This window comes from Syngnathoides biaculeatus, chromosome 3 (genome assembly GCF_019802595.1).
Source record: "Syngnathoides biaculeatus isolate LvHL_M chromosome 3, ASM1980259v1, whole genome shotgun sequence".
Lineage (NCBI taxonomy): Eukaryota > Metazoa > Chordata > Actinopteri > Syngnathiformes > Syngnathidae > Syngnathoides > Syngnathoides biaculeatus.
Window position 1 is genome coordinate 13141956 of NC_084642.1, and position 13658 is coordinate 13155613.

At 41.6% G+C, this 13658-nt stretch overlaps 1 protein-coding gene across 6 annotated transcripts in view; it reads left to right on the forward strand.

The window, feature by feature from the left end:
• The window catches only part of ush2a (Usher syndrome 2A (autosomal recessive, mild)), a 207714-nt gene that overhangs the window by 117285 nt on the left and 76771 nt on the right, over positions 1-13658 (forward strand). For 5 of the 6 annotated variants that reach the window (XM_061814395.1, XM_061814394.1, XM_061814398.1 and 2 more), the window contains 12 exons: positions 3033-3613; positions 3694-3860; positions 4308-4474; positions 4562-4650; positions 7236-7570; positions 8222-8377; positions 9052-9215; positions 10025-10234; positions 11995-12197; positions 12265-12377; positions 12468-12696; positions 13487-13655. In XM_061814395.1, coding sequence (XP_061670379.1) covers positions 3033-3613; positions 3694-3860; positions 4308-4474; positions 4562-4650; positions 7236-7570; positions 8222-8377; positions 9052-9215; positions 10025-10234; positions 11995-12197; positions 12265-12377; positions 12468-12696; positions 13487-13655 — 2583 coding nt within the window. The remainder of the gene's footprint in view (positions 1-3032; positions 3614-3693; positions 3861-4307; positions 4475-4561; positions 4651-7235; positions 7571-8221; positions 8378-9051; positions 9216-10024; positions 10235-11994; positions 12198-12264; positions 12378-12467; positions 12697-13486; positions 13656-13658) is intronic. The other variant, XM_061814397.1, reaches the window with a different exon arrangement.

Here is a 13658-nt window from a genome sequence, read left to right on the forward strand (position 1 = left end):
TTAGCCTTCTGCTACCATGTTTTACTGAAAAGAGGAGGTGAGCGGAGAGGGGGAGGAAGAAGGAAAGACAAAGGGTTGTCAAGGTGTGAGGACAGAGAGGAAAACAAGAGAAAGAAAGGAAGTCTTCACAATAAGTGGGGGGGGGCATATACCTGGCGTCCCCTCAGCCCCGTTTTTTCTGAGAGGGCAGTTAAGTGTCGGTAAAATAAAAAATAAAAAAGGAAAAAAGCATCACCTGCATCTTAAATGAAAATTTCAATTGAAAAACTTAACAGCCCTTCAAATTGCAGAATTTTACACGCGCCAGTAAAGCTTAAATAACACTCAACTCTTGGAGGAAGGGTTGAGGAGCAGGAATGGGGAGGGTGGTGACGACAAGAGTTACTTTGTGTGTGGGTGAAGCTTGATCAAGGTGACTGGCTTGCATTGTTGTTTGGAAGACGCTCTAATAAGAGAGTATTGTTGTCGAAAGTTGAAATTGATTAGTACCTGGTTAAAATGTCTGTATATATACTTGAAATGTAGGAGAGCTGTCATAGGAAACCACATCTCTTCCTAATTCTCGTATTGGGGTCTTCCCCAAGCAGAGGGGGACCCACTGCAGACTGAGGGGTGGCTAATTAGCCACACAGATAGATAGAAAAAGAAGCACCCCAACTTGCAGAGATAGCGCTGGAAATAAGGCACTGAAACACGCAGCTAAGACAGACAGCGAGACGGGCTGCTTTCCTATTCGCGGGGTTCACCGGACCTTTGGTGGTAATGGAATCAGCGTGAGTGCTGAGTAGAGCTAGCATAAAAACCTGTTAACCCAAAAGGTCAACCCGCTGCATTGTTTATTTAACAGGGAGAGCAGAGGGAAAGAGAGAGAGACTGTGTGAGAGATGGTGGGAGGGAGGGAAGGAGAGTGAGTAGTTGGGTTTTTTTTTTTTTCATTACTGACATTTTCAAATACAAGATGTGTCAGAAGAGTTCCAAGACCGTTGTCCAAAAAAGATTTACAGTATTTCAAACCCAGACTACAAATTTTCCCCTTGAATGTGGGCCAGACAATCATCCAGCCTAGCTACAAAGACATCATAGCTGCTTCACCATGACAGCGCGGCACGCCTGGTCACAATCCCCTGAGCATCCAACAGCCCCTGGCTGAGAAGGACATCGCCATTCCGGAGCAACCTCCCTACTCATCTGACCTGGCTCCATTTAGCCACCCCCCCCCCACCTCTCTTTTTCAAGCACAAGAGGGTGAACAGGAGGGCCTGTTTTGAAGATGTGGATGACATCGAGATGGCTGTGATGACGGAGGATCTCGTAAGAATACTTACAGGAATGCATGAAAGCGTGGCAGAGAAGTTCTGGTTGAGGGCATTGGACTCAAGGGTGTTTCCTACTGCGAGGGAAAACTTGGAGTTTGACGTTTGGATTTGAAATATGTTTTCTGACACACCTCACATACAGTGGTGTCTCTTAAGTGCCAGTGAAGTCGTCTAGTAGAAGGGGCAGGTTAATATTATATAATATTTGCTTGACTGTCACAGATTCATCAGACAAATGTTTCCACTATTTTCTACAGGAGCATTTTTCAAAGGCCTCCAGAAACAAATAGTTTGACCTCAAACATTCCATTCTAATTTTATACATCATTGTGATACACTTAGAATATTTTTTAATTCTGCATACATGCTTAACTCCTACATGCAATACTACTTTTCTACTTATGGGACTTTTTTTCCCTCTCTCTCTCCAAAAATATTTTATAGCTTTAACCTTTTGGATCAAGTGTTTTCATACATCACTCCCGCAGTTAACTTTAACAGGATCAAAAGTTTCATCCTTTAAGTACCTTCAGGTGTAAAGTTTGACAAAAAAAAGATATCAAAATCTAAGAGAAGAAAAAGTTCAATTCATTTTAGGTAAACAAAAATTGGCACGTACTGCTAAACTGATCAAATTTGTGTGGCACTCATCTTCTGTCACACTCCCTCTGCCATGCACGTGTGCGCCCGCACACATGCATCTGCATCTGTGAAATCCGTTAGCAGTTAGCGGTAGCACTTAGCGGCGCAGCACGCTCCCTCGCTCTGCTCAGTCACCTTGATCCATTTGCCCTTCGCAGAGCACCATTACTGCTTTCCTGCATCACTGTACATAGGTTGCGTGTGAGTGTGTTGCAGTAAGAAGTGTCTGGAGAATGAAAGAGAAGAAGAAAATGTATTTATGCGTGTGGGTCCATTCCGAGGCAGCACAGTGAAATGTAAATGCCAGTGCAAGAATGGGGCAGTCCCTCAGATGGAAGTGACGTGTCACTTTGGCAAGTCTCATTGGTGCATGCACATATACAAGCATATAATTCAACACTTCATTAGGTACACCACCACAATCCTGAGATTTATTCTACGTACGTCCTGCATGGTGCAGTGTAGATCGACAACAGTACAATGTCTTGTCTTCATTTATTGCAAATGTCTGACACAGATCTTTTATCTGTGTTTGTATTGGATCTGTGTGTAGTGAGTGAATTTGGCTGCGGTTTGGAATGCTGTGTCTTTATATAACTGATGATCATTTTAAGTGGGCTTCTTAATTCTGTACTCGGATACAATGAGCACCTTTTTGACAGGCACAACCTAGATCTGATAACGTCAGGTTCCCTGACCTGTCTAAGTATGTGGAGGCTTGACTAAATGAATTTAAACCCCAGTTAAAATTTAACCAATTCCATGCGCTCTTCCTCATCCTCGGGTTTCCCACTTCTCTGGGTGTGAAGATGTGATTTAGCTGTATCAAGACTTTTTGCTTTGAAGTGTCACATATAATATTCTTTTATGCTTTTCATTTATTACCAAAATAGATTTGATTAATAGTTTGTTCATTTTAGAAAATATATTGTAGATATTTGCATTTTGAAAATTCGAGCATCTTTTCTTCGAATTGCGAGAATACCTTACTTTTTTAAAAGTGTGATGATATACAGGATTCTTGTTGAGTTTCTGAATGTGTCCCTTTATTCTTCATTTCAATTTTCCCCACAGGTCCAGGACCACTCGACCCTCCGACTGTTGCAGGGCTTCATTCTCGAAATGTCACAGTCATATGGGTCCCACCCCCTCAACCAAATGGCAAGATACAAAGTTACAGCCTCTATCTACAATCTGACTCTTTCTCTGCTTTGTATAACAAACCTGGTGCCAATTTGGAGCCCAACTCAAGCTTCAGGTCTAACCCAAGTGCTGGTCCTGAAAATCATTACTCAAGTCAAAACATGAAGCCGGCATTAGGTGTTACCATGCCTGGGTCAGAACGACACCTATCACACGGCATCCAAACTCCAGGTTTCTCTTACATGAGTCAAGAAACCGGTCCAAATTTATTGCAGTCTATTAAATCCACTGCCATCTCAGGGATGAACCAAAGGCCTGCAGTGCCACATCAAGGATACACTTCAAGCAGTCAGAATATTGAACATCTCATCAAGCAAGACGTCCTCCATTCCACCAATTCCTCAAACTTAGAATCAGGATTTAGTCTGTCACCTTCACCAGTCAACGTTTCAGGGAGCATCACAAGCTACACTTTCCTTCATCTCGTCCCATACCACTCCTACAACATTCAGGTAATATTGGTCCTCCTTCAATATGGTTGAGCATGTACTGAAGTTCAACTTGACAAATGTGTTGTTCCCCAATCGTCTAGCTGGAAGCTTGCACCAGTGTGGGATGTTCAGTGTCCAAAACTGTGCACTTTCAAACCTTACCTGCTCCTTCTGAAGGCCTCCCTGCACCTCACCTTTATTCTGACACCCCCACATCAGTTCTCTTGTCATGGGGTGCACCACAGAGTCCCAACGGACTTTTGGAGAGGTGAGATATGATCATACACTTGAACGTGTTCCTCTGTAAATCTGGTATTCACTCTGTGAACGTGTACGTTGTGCATAGAGCAACCATTAGCATTTGGCAGCTCCTGGTTGTTCGTATGATTGTTAAACGTTCAACTGAACCAGTATTACAATTTTCCAAATAGTTGGGGGAAAAAAATTACCGTCTCTGACAGACTGAAGCGTGCACGACAGGATTTAAGTGGAATGTCAGTTGTGTGAATATACAGTATGAGTAGTCAAGTAGGTCTTGTAGAATGAGAGCACGTCTGTCGTTGAATTTTACTTTCTGTTGCGGGTTAATTTACTTAGACTAAATGAGTTGGGTTTTAAAAACAAAACTGCTTAAATTATTAAGGTTATTCACAGATTTAGTTGCTGACTATGTCAAGATGTGAACATTTGTAACTCTTTTCCCTTTTTGGCAAAGGTGGCTCATTGAACGCAGAGTTGCTGGAACAGAGCAAATCTCCACAGTTGGCCATCTTCCTCCAGATCCTCTTCCTCTATCCTTTCTGGACTCCTCATCAGCACTTAGTCCTTGGACTAGTTACCAATATAGACTTGTTCTCCAGAATCAGGCTGGACGTTCTACAGGTAAAACTAAGACTGTAATTGCGAGCTTTCCATACCTAAAACTGCAATGGCTCCCCTTGTCCAACTCAAGTATATCCAAACTTGTAGGACCTTGGGTGGGTATTACCACCAGACCTTCTCGACCTGCTGGTGTGGCATCGCCGAAGGTCAAAATACTGGGACCAGAGTCACTAAAGGTGAGCTAAAAACTGTAAAACACACAAAACTGAGCAATCTAATTTTCTCGGTCCAGACTCTGAGATTGACAGTGTTGAAAAGACAAAGCAATGTCACACTCATTCCTCCGTCTTTCCTTCTCGGGATTTAATGAGAGAGCAAAAATATTCGACTCAAGGTCCCCTTCACAAAATGGGTGGGGCTGTGACCCTGTCGAAGACGGCTTCCTTCCTGTCGGCCATTTTGAAGGAGTGGCCAACGTTAAATTCCAGCTCTGGCTAATCCCACATCAAGGCCTGTCAGGAAAACACGCAGACACTAACCGGGCACGCACACACGGCGTCCACACACTTACACGCATCGTCCTGCACTAATGCTAACAGCCAAAAAATGCTAATGCTTGTCATTATTCCAGAAACACCCCTGTCATCTCTCCAGCTGCAAAGCTTTAGGGGTCACACATCCAAGAAGGAAAATGTTCTTCCTGGTTGATGCTAATTGGACAGGCAGGCTGGCCGCTTCCTGGTTACCAATTGACCTTGACAACAGAGAGGATTTGGAGTACAGCACTTCCCTGAATTCTCTAAATGGTCTCTTGTTCTAGATCCTTCTCCAGTGCATATCACAATTTTCACTGCTGAAGGTTTGTTCTATTATTCAAGGAATATGCATTAGAGTATGCAAATAGATATGGTGCATAACTTGGGCAACTGTTGCATAATCAAGTAGTGTGAGGAAGATAGCCACTGTACAGGTGTTTCTGATCTGTTTATCTGTTGATTTGAAAATGAAAATCAGCCAGATTTCCTCTTTGACCTGCCTACTCAAGTCATTGGACTGGCGCTCGCGTGTTGAAAGGACAGAATTGTGCTGTCAGCTAAAAAGCACTCTCCAAATGCCTTCTTTTGAATATAATAGCATGATGCTCACACACCTCACTCCCCACATTATAATTTGGCGCTCTCTCCCTCAAATACTCATAAACACACACGCGAGCACGCACGCACGCACACACACACACACACACAGACCGTACTGGCCTTAGCCCCTGTGGTCTGTGTCAGCTGAGGTTCTGCGCTGTCTTCACCATCTCCAGATTACATCAAGCTATTCAATCTGTAAATGACTTCTAGCACAAAGCACACTCTACGCGCACTTTGGGAAATGAGCTACCTAACTCAACATGACCCTGCCCATATGCAGCTGGCCGTGGGTGTGTGTGCAACTTTGTGGGTGTGCGGGTGTCCTGTATCACCTCACAGTGTCACTTGTTAAATGAATGTCAAGGTTGCATGAAAAATAATTGTTCCTGACATTCATTCATAATATTCCCATCAACATTTGACCAGCTAATCATCTACACTCACAAGTCTCAAGTGTCTGTGACCTGATGACTTATTGTACATGACAGTTTGTATGCAAAAGTGTGTCAGCGCACAGCCTTTTGGCATGAAGTGAATTTACAGTACAGGCAGTCTTAAGTGATGAGCATAAATTTGTATGCATTTTCAATCATTTCTATTAGAATGTATCTATAAAACAAGTTCGCACGGATGTTTCTGAATTCACATGAAAGTTGCAGATGAGTTTGGGTGTTTTAATATTTGTGTCTGCCACTTACCTTCATCCTAAAATGCTGACAGCCTGAATAGCTTCCAAATCAGATGCACCGCTCGGCAACTGCAAGCTTTTGTTTTTTTTTTTGCATGCGGCAATTCCATTACCGGCCGCCTTTCATTATTTTAGCATGATGTTTGTCCATGCTTGCGTGCGTGTCTTTGTCTATGCACGCATACGCACACATCCTGTTTTAAATGTGATGAAAGGAATCGTCTGCCCAAGTCAAAGTCAGGTTATCTCTCCATACGAGATTTGATTGCGGACGAAGAAGTGATGACACACGCACACTGGAATGCCACCCACAAGACAACGCTTTATAGGAGTCTGATGAAGATTCCGTTTGTCACAATACAAATACGCAGACACACACACTATCCTGTGACCTCCTATATTTCAATGAATTCAAGCTCTCTGCTGTCCTCAGGAAACTGAGAATTCAGTGATCATGAAGTTGTCCAATCTCTGATTTGATTATTTTTTATTTCTATTGATTTTTTTTTATGTAAGCATTTTAACATTATTAAGTGACAAATAACTGATTTATAAAGTGTATGAACAATAAAATGTGGATCATCCGGTGTTGATGTAACATAAACATACCTAGTGCTAACTTGCATGTCAAGTTCTTCTTCCATGGTTCTGATTTTTTTTTTTTCTTACCTTTTATGTGCACTCAAAAAAAAAGCCACACTTGAGTTGATCAGTCTGGGTGACAGTGATTTGAAATGTGAATTTTTGTACAAATACAGAAACATTTCCCGGGATTTCCCCTCACACCCTTTTTTAAATTTTGGTGTTATTATTTAACCTGTTGACCTCAGCTTCACTGTATTTGGCAATTGTGTATAATCAAAAACGCCCAAGTCAAGGAGTCAGCAAGTGTCATTTGAGAGCCAATTAAAAATGATTCTATCTTGCCTTTTAAGGATTTTTCAGTAGCGCATTTTAAAAGACTGACATTTACCCTGATGCTGTTGTCTGACAGGTCACATGGGCTCCACCTTTGATTCCCAATGGCGAGATCCAAGGTTACGAGATCCGTCTCCCAGAGCCCCACATCTTCCACAATGGCGGCAACACATCTGAGCTTAATGTCACATTAACGGACCTAATTCCTTATACAAACTATAGCGTTACTGTGCTGGTGTGTTCCGAGGGGGGTGGATATGTTGGTGGATGCACAGAAAGCCTGCCCACTCCAGCTACCACATTACCCAGCAACCCCCAGGCCCTCGCACCTCTGTCAGTGGTGCCTGTCAGTGAGTCCTTCCTGGCTGTCTCTTGGCAACCTCCACACAGGCCCAATGGACCAAACATCAGGTAGGAGTGATGTAAATGTTTTATTAACATGTTATAATTTGTATTATATAGTGTATTAACATGAGTTGCCCACCCCCTCCCAAAAAAAATGCAGAAATGCTTTAAAGGGGTACCAAACATGGTACAAATACTACCTTTTCAATATGACCATACTCGATTCTCATTGGCACGTTAACTGCTCTACCTTTTCTAATCCGACCTGTGCTTCTTTAGCAACAAGTCCTAATATAAAAGTCAGTTTGTTGTTCTTTACGGGCAATTAAAATGCATGAGCCAGCCTCTGTTCTGCACAGCTCAGCGCTGCATGTTTGTCTAAGTGGGCTGGTTAAAAGGTAGCATTAAGCCCTTCTTTTCTGATTACAGCAGAAATTAGCATCACTGTGGGGAGAGGAAAACACAAACCCTGCAGGAAAAATAACAGAAGGAGGGAGGGATCACGAGCAGTCAACTTAAATGAGAACATGGATAACTTGCGGAAGAGAAGGAAATTAGTGATAAGGACATAACTGAAAATTGTGTGCAAGTTTTTTTTTTGTGTAATCGTGTAGGTGTGTATGTGCTCAAACTAAAGATGTACACATTGTATGTTAACAGGTTCCTGAACATTTGGAATCCAGCATGTGCTTTCTTTCATTCAAATTTCCCTTCCAGGTACGAGTTGCTACGACGTAAAAGCCACCAGCCGCTGGCCGTCACCGTGGTCCCCATAGTAACGGCCCCATCCCATAACCCTTCCGAAGATCTCCATCGCTGGCTCCATGTTTACTCCGGCACCAAATTGTTCTACCAAGATAAAGGCCTAAGCAGGTGAGATTACTGAAATGAGCTCTAGAGCAAACGCAGCCAGCCGTGTGTGCAGAGCCGATCGGCGAGCTGCGGCTGATGCCGATCTTTTTAATACAGCTCAAAGATACATTAAGCAAATATTCCAAAGAATTAAATTGTTTTTCACGCAGCATCACCCTAATCTCACTTTGGCACTTGGTGCAAGATGATGTTTTTTTTGTTGTTGTTTTACTCCCTCTTTGCTCACTCAGGGTGTGCTTTTTGGAGTTAGATTCTCCTTCCTGCTACATATAAGTAACATATTGCCACTTTTTTAATCCATCAGCACTATTTATAGTGTTGTCTTTTTTTTGGACTTGGAGGGCCATTAAAAATGACTTTTTTGTAAAAGAAAATTCACAACCATATAGCATTACAATTGTTCCTCAGTCTCAACACTCGGGGCATAAAGGCATAAATAAGATAAAGGCAAAGAAGGAATAAGCGACAATGAAGAACATTGCGTCTGGTGCATATTTTATAAGTAAAAATACATATGCCTCGTTGCATCTGTGTGTTTACAAAATAAAACGAGTAAAAAGCAATACAGTACAGTGCAGTACAGACGCACACTATCGGCACTGATATGTATACTTTACGGATATTCATAAAGGCGCATCCCTAGTTGTAAACATACTGTCATTATCTCTCACCAGATTCACCCAATACCAGTATCAGTTGGTAGTCCACAATGATGTGGGCTTCACTTCAGGAGAGATTGTCACTGCGGTCACTATGGCTGGGATTCCTCTCCTCAGTCCAACGCTGTTTGCATTTGCTGTCAATCACACAGCACTTCACGCCAACTGGACACCACCCTGTGAGAGTACCACTGACTTCCACACCGTTAGACGGGTTGAATTCTTTAGGTACTACCTGCTCAATCTAATACAAGAAACTCCAAAAATATTGATTATTGTGGTTGGGTTTTGTATTTTAGCTTTGTACTATTTTGTAACTTAAACACTGTGACATTATTGAATCCCACCAATAGAATCAGGGGTTAGTCATCATTCTTCAATTTGATGATATTGTGAGTTTTCCATCCATCCATCCATCCATCCATCCAGTTTCTTTGCCGCGTATCCTCACGAGGGTCACGGGGAGTGCTGGAGCCTATCCCAGCTGTCAACGGGTAGGAGGCGGGGTACACCCTGAGCTGGTTGCCAGCCAATCGCAGGGCACATGGAGACAGACAACTGTTGCAATCACAATCACACCTAGGGGCAATTTAAGAGTTTCCAATTAATGTTGCATGTTTTTGGGACATGGGAGAAAACTGGAGCGTCCGGAGAAAACCCATGTAGGCACGGGGAGAACATTCAAATTCCACACAGGCGGGGCCGGGTTCGAATACGGGACTTCAGAACTTTGAGACCAACGATTTACCAGCTGATCCACTGTGCCACCTGTGACTCGATTCATCTATTAATCCATTTTATTTATTTCCTGAGCTCATTTAGGATAAAATACGTTGGGGGGGTGGGGTTGCAGCTCATGCAATGGATCTCATTAAATTGAGCAGGTGTCCCTAATGAAATGTTCAATCATTGTAGATGTCCCATCATAAATACAAAACAGAAAAATCATTGAATTATCATGTTAATTGAGCTCTGTGTCTTCCGTCAGCCTTGTACAACCTGCAGGGTGAGGTGAAGTCATACTTTCTTACAGTCATCTCTGCCAACTCCAGTCGAAACTTTGTCTTTCCCCCGGAGATCCTTTCCACAGTGGTGACTAACCTTTGGCCCCAGACCACCTACACAGTGTCATTACACGTCTCTAATGGAGCACATAACACAACTAAGTCGATAGTTAACGTCACCACAGAGGATGGAGGTATGTGAATTTATTCATATCTATTGAAAATAAACACTACTTTTGAGACATATTAATTTCCCTATGTTTTGTGTTCTAGTTACTGGATATTGTTTACAAGTGTTAATATGAGTGGCGATATTGTGTTGCGTGTGTAAATGCTATACACTTTTGTTAAGTGTCTGCGTTAATGTGCATTTCACTGTGTCTCAGCGCTGCACGGGAGATGTTAAATACATGTAGCTAGGCATGAAATCAATACTGAGTGTGCATGCGAGGCAGATTTAAGGTGTTGTAAAAAGCTTGTCAGCAGTGCACACACAAAACACAAAGTACACACAGAGCCAGACAACAAACATAGCAACCGAGTTGCCGTTACTTAGGTTTGTGTCAAGGTTATTGTTTACATATTTGAAAAGAACACAAGAATATGTTTTCACCACCGGCCACTACTTTAGGTACTCTAGATCTTTAGTATAGTACTAATTTGAGGGTTTAATAAGTGGATTCAAACTGCACTGAAATTGTCTCACCGTATTCTATCATTTTGACCCTGTCATGTAGATACAAGAAAATGTTATCATGTGTCCAAATTATGACCACAATAATATCGATCATTATTATATATACCTTTGATCACAGGGTAGAACATATCTAATTGTGTGGCCATTGTCAAAAGTTGTTTTCCTTTTGTGGAAATAAAACTTAAGACATTTCCATTGTACTTCGTACAGAGCAATACTAGTTTTTGGAGTTTTTCAACATTTTTAAATTTTGTGTAAAATCACATAACTTTTTCAGTTAATATTTACTTCCATTTATTTCCCTTTGATCATCTATTTCTCTCTCTGCCCCTAATGCCTTTATAAATACTGTATAATTGCACTTGGAAGCCTTTCTATTCCTCTTTAATCTGAGCAGTATACTAAAAAGTGCATTAAAAACAGAAAATCATTGGGTGGTAATTGCAAAGCATGGCTCGTTTAACTCAGAGGACTCTTGTGGTAATTATTTTTTAGCCATAAAACTTCATACACTCACATTACCATCAACAAATATGTTTTACCTACTACAGCCCAAACACGCAAACACTTAAACACAGTGCTGTGTGCATGGGAACTGATAATGCTCTTCTTTTTAGTACATGAAATGTAGTGCAGCATGTTGGTTAAAAGGGAGAAACATGACTTGATCAAGACTTTTGCCTGGAAGGATTCCTGTCATTGCAACTGTAATTGACGTCCAGACACATTCAACTTCTTCACATGCAAGAATGTTGAATCCATATATCAATAATATAGTTTTCCTTTCCACCCGCTGGGAATTTTTTTTTTTTTTTTTTTTTTTTTTTTTTTTTACATCCTTGACTTCACTTTACAGTATGACAGTCAGAAAATGTGTTCAGGGAGTAGCTTTCCATTTTAAAGCTTTATTTAGCGAAATTAACCAGAACAATAAAGAGGGGAACAATATGAGATATAAATGTATTATAAGGAGTGAAGTTTTCTGAACCCTGTAGATTATTTCTTGAACTCATGTGTTTGACAACTTTACAAGTATGTCCTGATGAGCTCAAGCTTAGAGCTGTTTTAGGCCATTTTAAGATTTTAATACTGTGGATTTTGTATAACATTTTATATGCGCTGTCGTCAAATCAGTGTGGTGTGAAAATGTGGCAAATGAGGTTACATTATCACTTGCGATTATAATCATGTCTCACACCTTTGAGCTCACTGAAGATTTTGGGTCTATGTACTGTACTATCATGTACCGACCTTCAGAGCCAGCTGGGATGTCTGCCCCAGAGGTGGTTCCAGTTAACAGCACCACCGTCCGTGTGCTCTGGTCACCTCCTCTACGACCCAACGGAGTCATTACTAGTTACCGAGTTTACCTCGATGACCGCCCCTATGCCAGCATAGACAACACCTCAGGCTCCTACCTGCTGGGGAATCTGCTGCCTTTTACTGTTTACAACGTTCAGGTATGCACACTGACACGTAGAAAAACTGCGGTCTCATGTATTTCCTAATCGGCTGTGTATATTTCAGGTGGAGGTGTGCACGGTTTATGCATGTGTGTGTAGTAATGGTACTCAGACAACCACTGTGGAGGACCTCCCTGCTGACATGACCATCCCCCGTGCACGAGTTATCAGTCCAAGGTGACGCTGCTTTGTAGAATTTTGAATTGGATGAGTGACGTTGGAGTCGAGCCACAGCTCAACTGCTTTATCATTTCTTTCTCCTCTCAGGGTTGTCAAGTTAGAGTGGTCCCCCCCAGGCCGACCAAGTGGCATCATGCTGGGTTACGAGGTCTTAAGACGGACCTCAGGGTCGTGTGGTTCTCGGTTGGCGGGAGTCACACCTGATGGGAGGAAAGAGTCCAGAGATGCAGGTGGCGTAATGCTCAGCTGCTCTTACATGCAGTGTCCAGCTACTCAACGGGTGTGCGGGACGACATGCTTCCACCCTGAGCAACAGGTGATTAATAAACAAATACTCCTTAAGTATGTTCTCCTGTTCTTCTTTTCAGGTGTAGTGCTTGAAAAGTTCTTTGGTCTATGATTTGTTTCTATTGCACCAAATTAACCTGAATTAATAATTAGGAATCCATTGTCCATTTTCTGAACCGCTAATTCTCACTATGCATAGTGAAACTGTAAATAATTATATGCAAAAAAAAAAAAAAAAAAACCTTCTGTAAAGGTGAATACACCTTAGCTGTCACTACCTTAGACTTGCCTTTGGTTCACGGACTATACAAATTATTCTGATTATTAATGGCATATGTATGATAATTGTACACACAAAACAAAGTGACTGCACTGGTTTTAGTTTGAGCAATCGCCTTCAAATCTCAATGCAAGATTGGTGTTATAAAATGAGCCGCCTTTTGTAATCACAGTGAAAATAACAAGGGGGGGAAGTAACTTTACATGAGAGAAGTAAAGTGACTAAAATGCAAAAAAATCATAGTTGTAAGAAAAAGATGTTAAATTGTACATAGAGATTGTGTTTATTTACCAAAGCAGTGTATTTCACTGTTTGTGAAACTTATATTATTAGTAACATCCAATTAAATATTCTCAATGCATTTTTTCTTGTGAATTTTTTAAGCAGTTTTCCTTAAACTTTCAGAGATCATTATGGTGAGTTGTTTCCATATATACTTGAAGGGTTAGCCACAAAGTTCATTTTCTATGACGTTGTCATTGTCCTCATTTATCATTTTACAAGAGACACACACGTTTTTTTATGCTTTTTAAACCAGGTTTGCTGCACTGGAGTATTATATCTTAAGATGGCAAATCATTACTGCTGTGAAGGACACTATGTTAGCTTTACAAATTCGTCCAGTCCAGTCTGCTGCAACGGCAAACTGTTGCCATCTCTTCCCCACCACCACTGCTGTGGAGGATATTATGTTCACCTAAAAGCCAGTG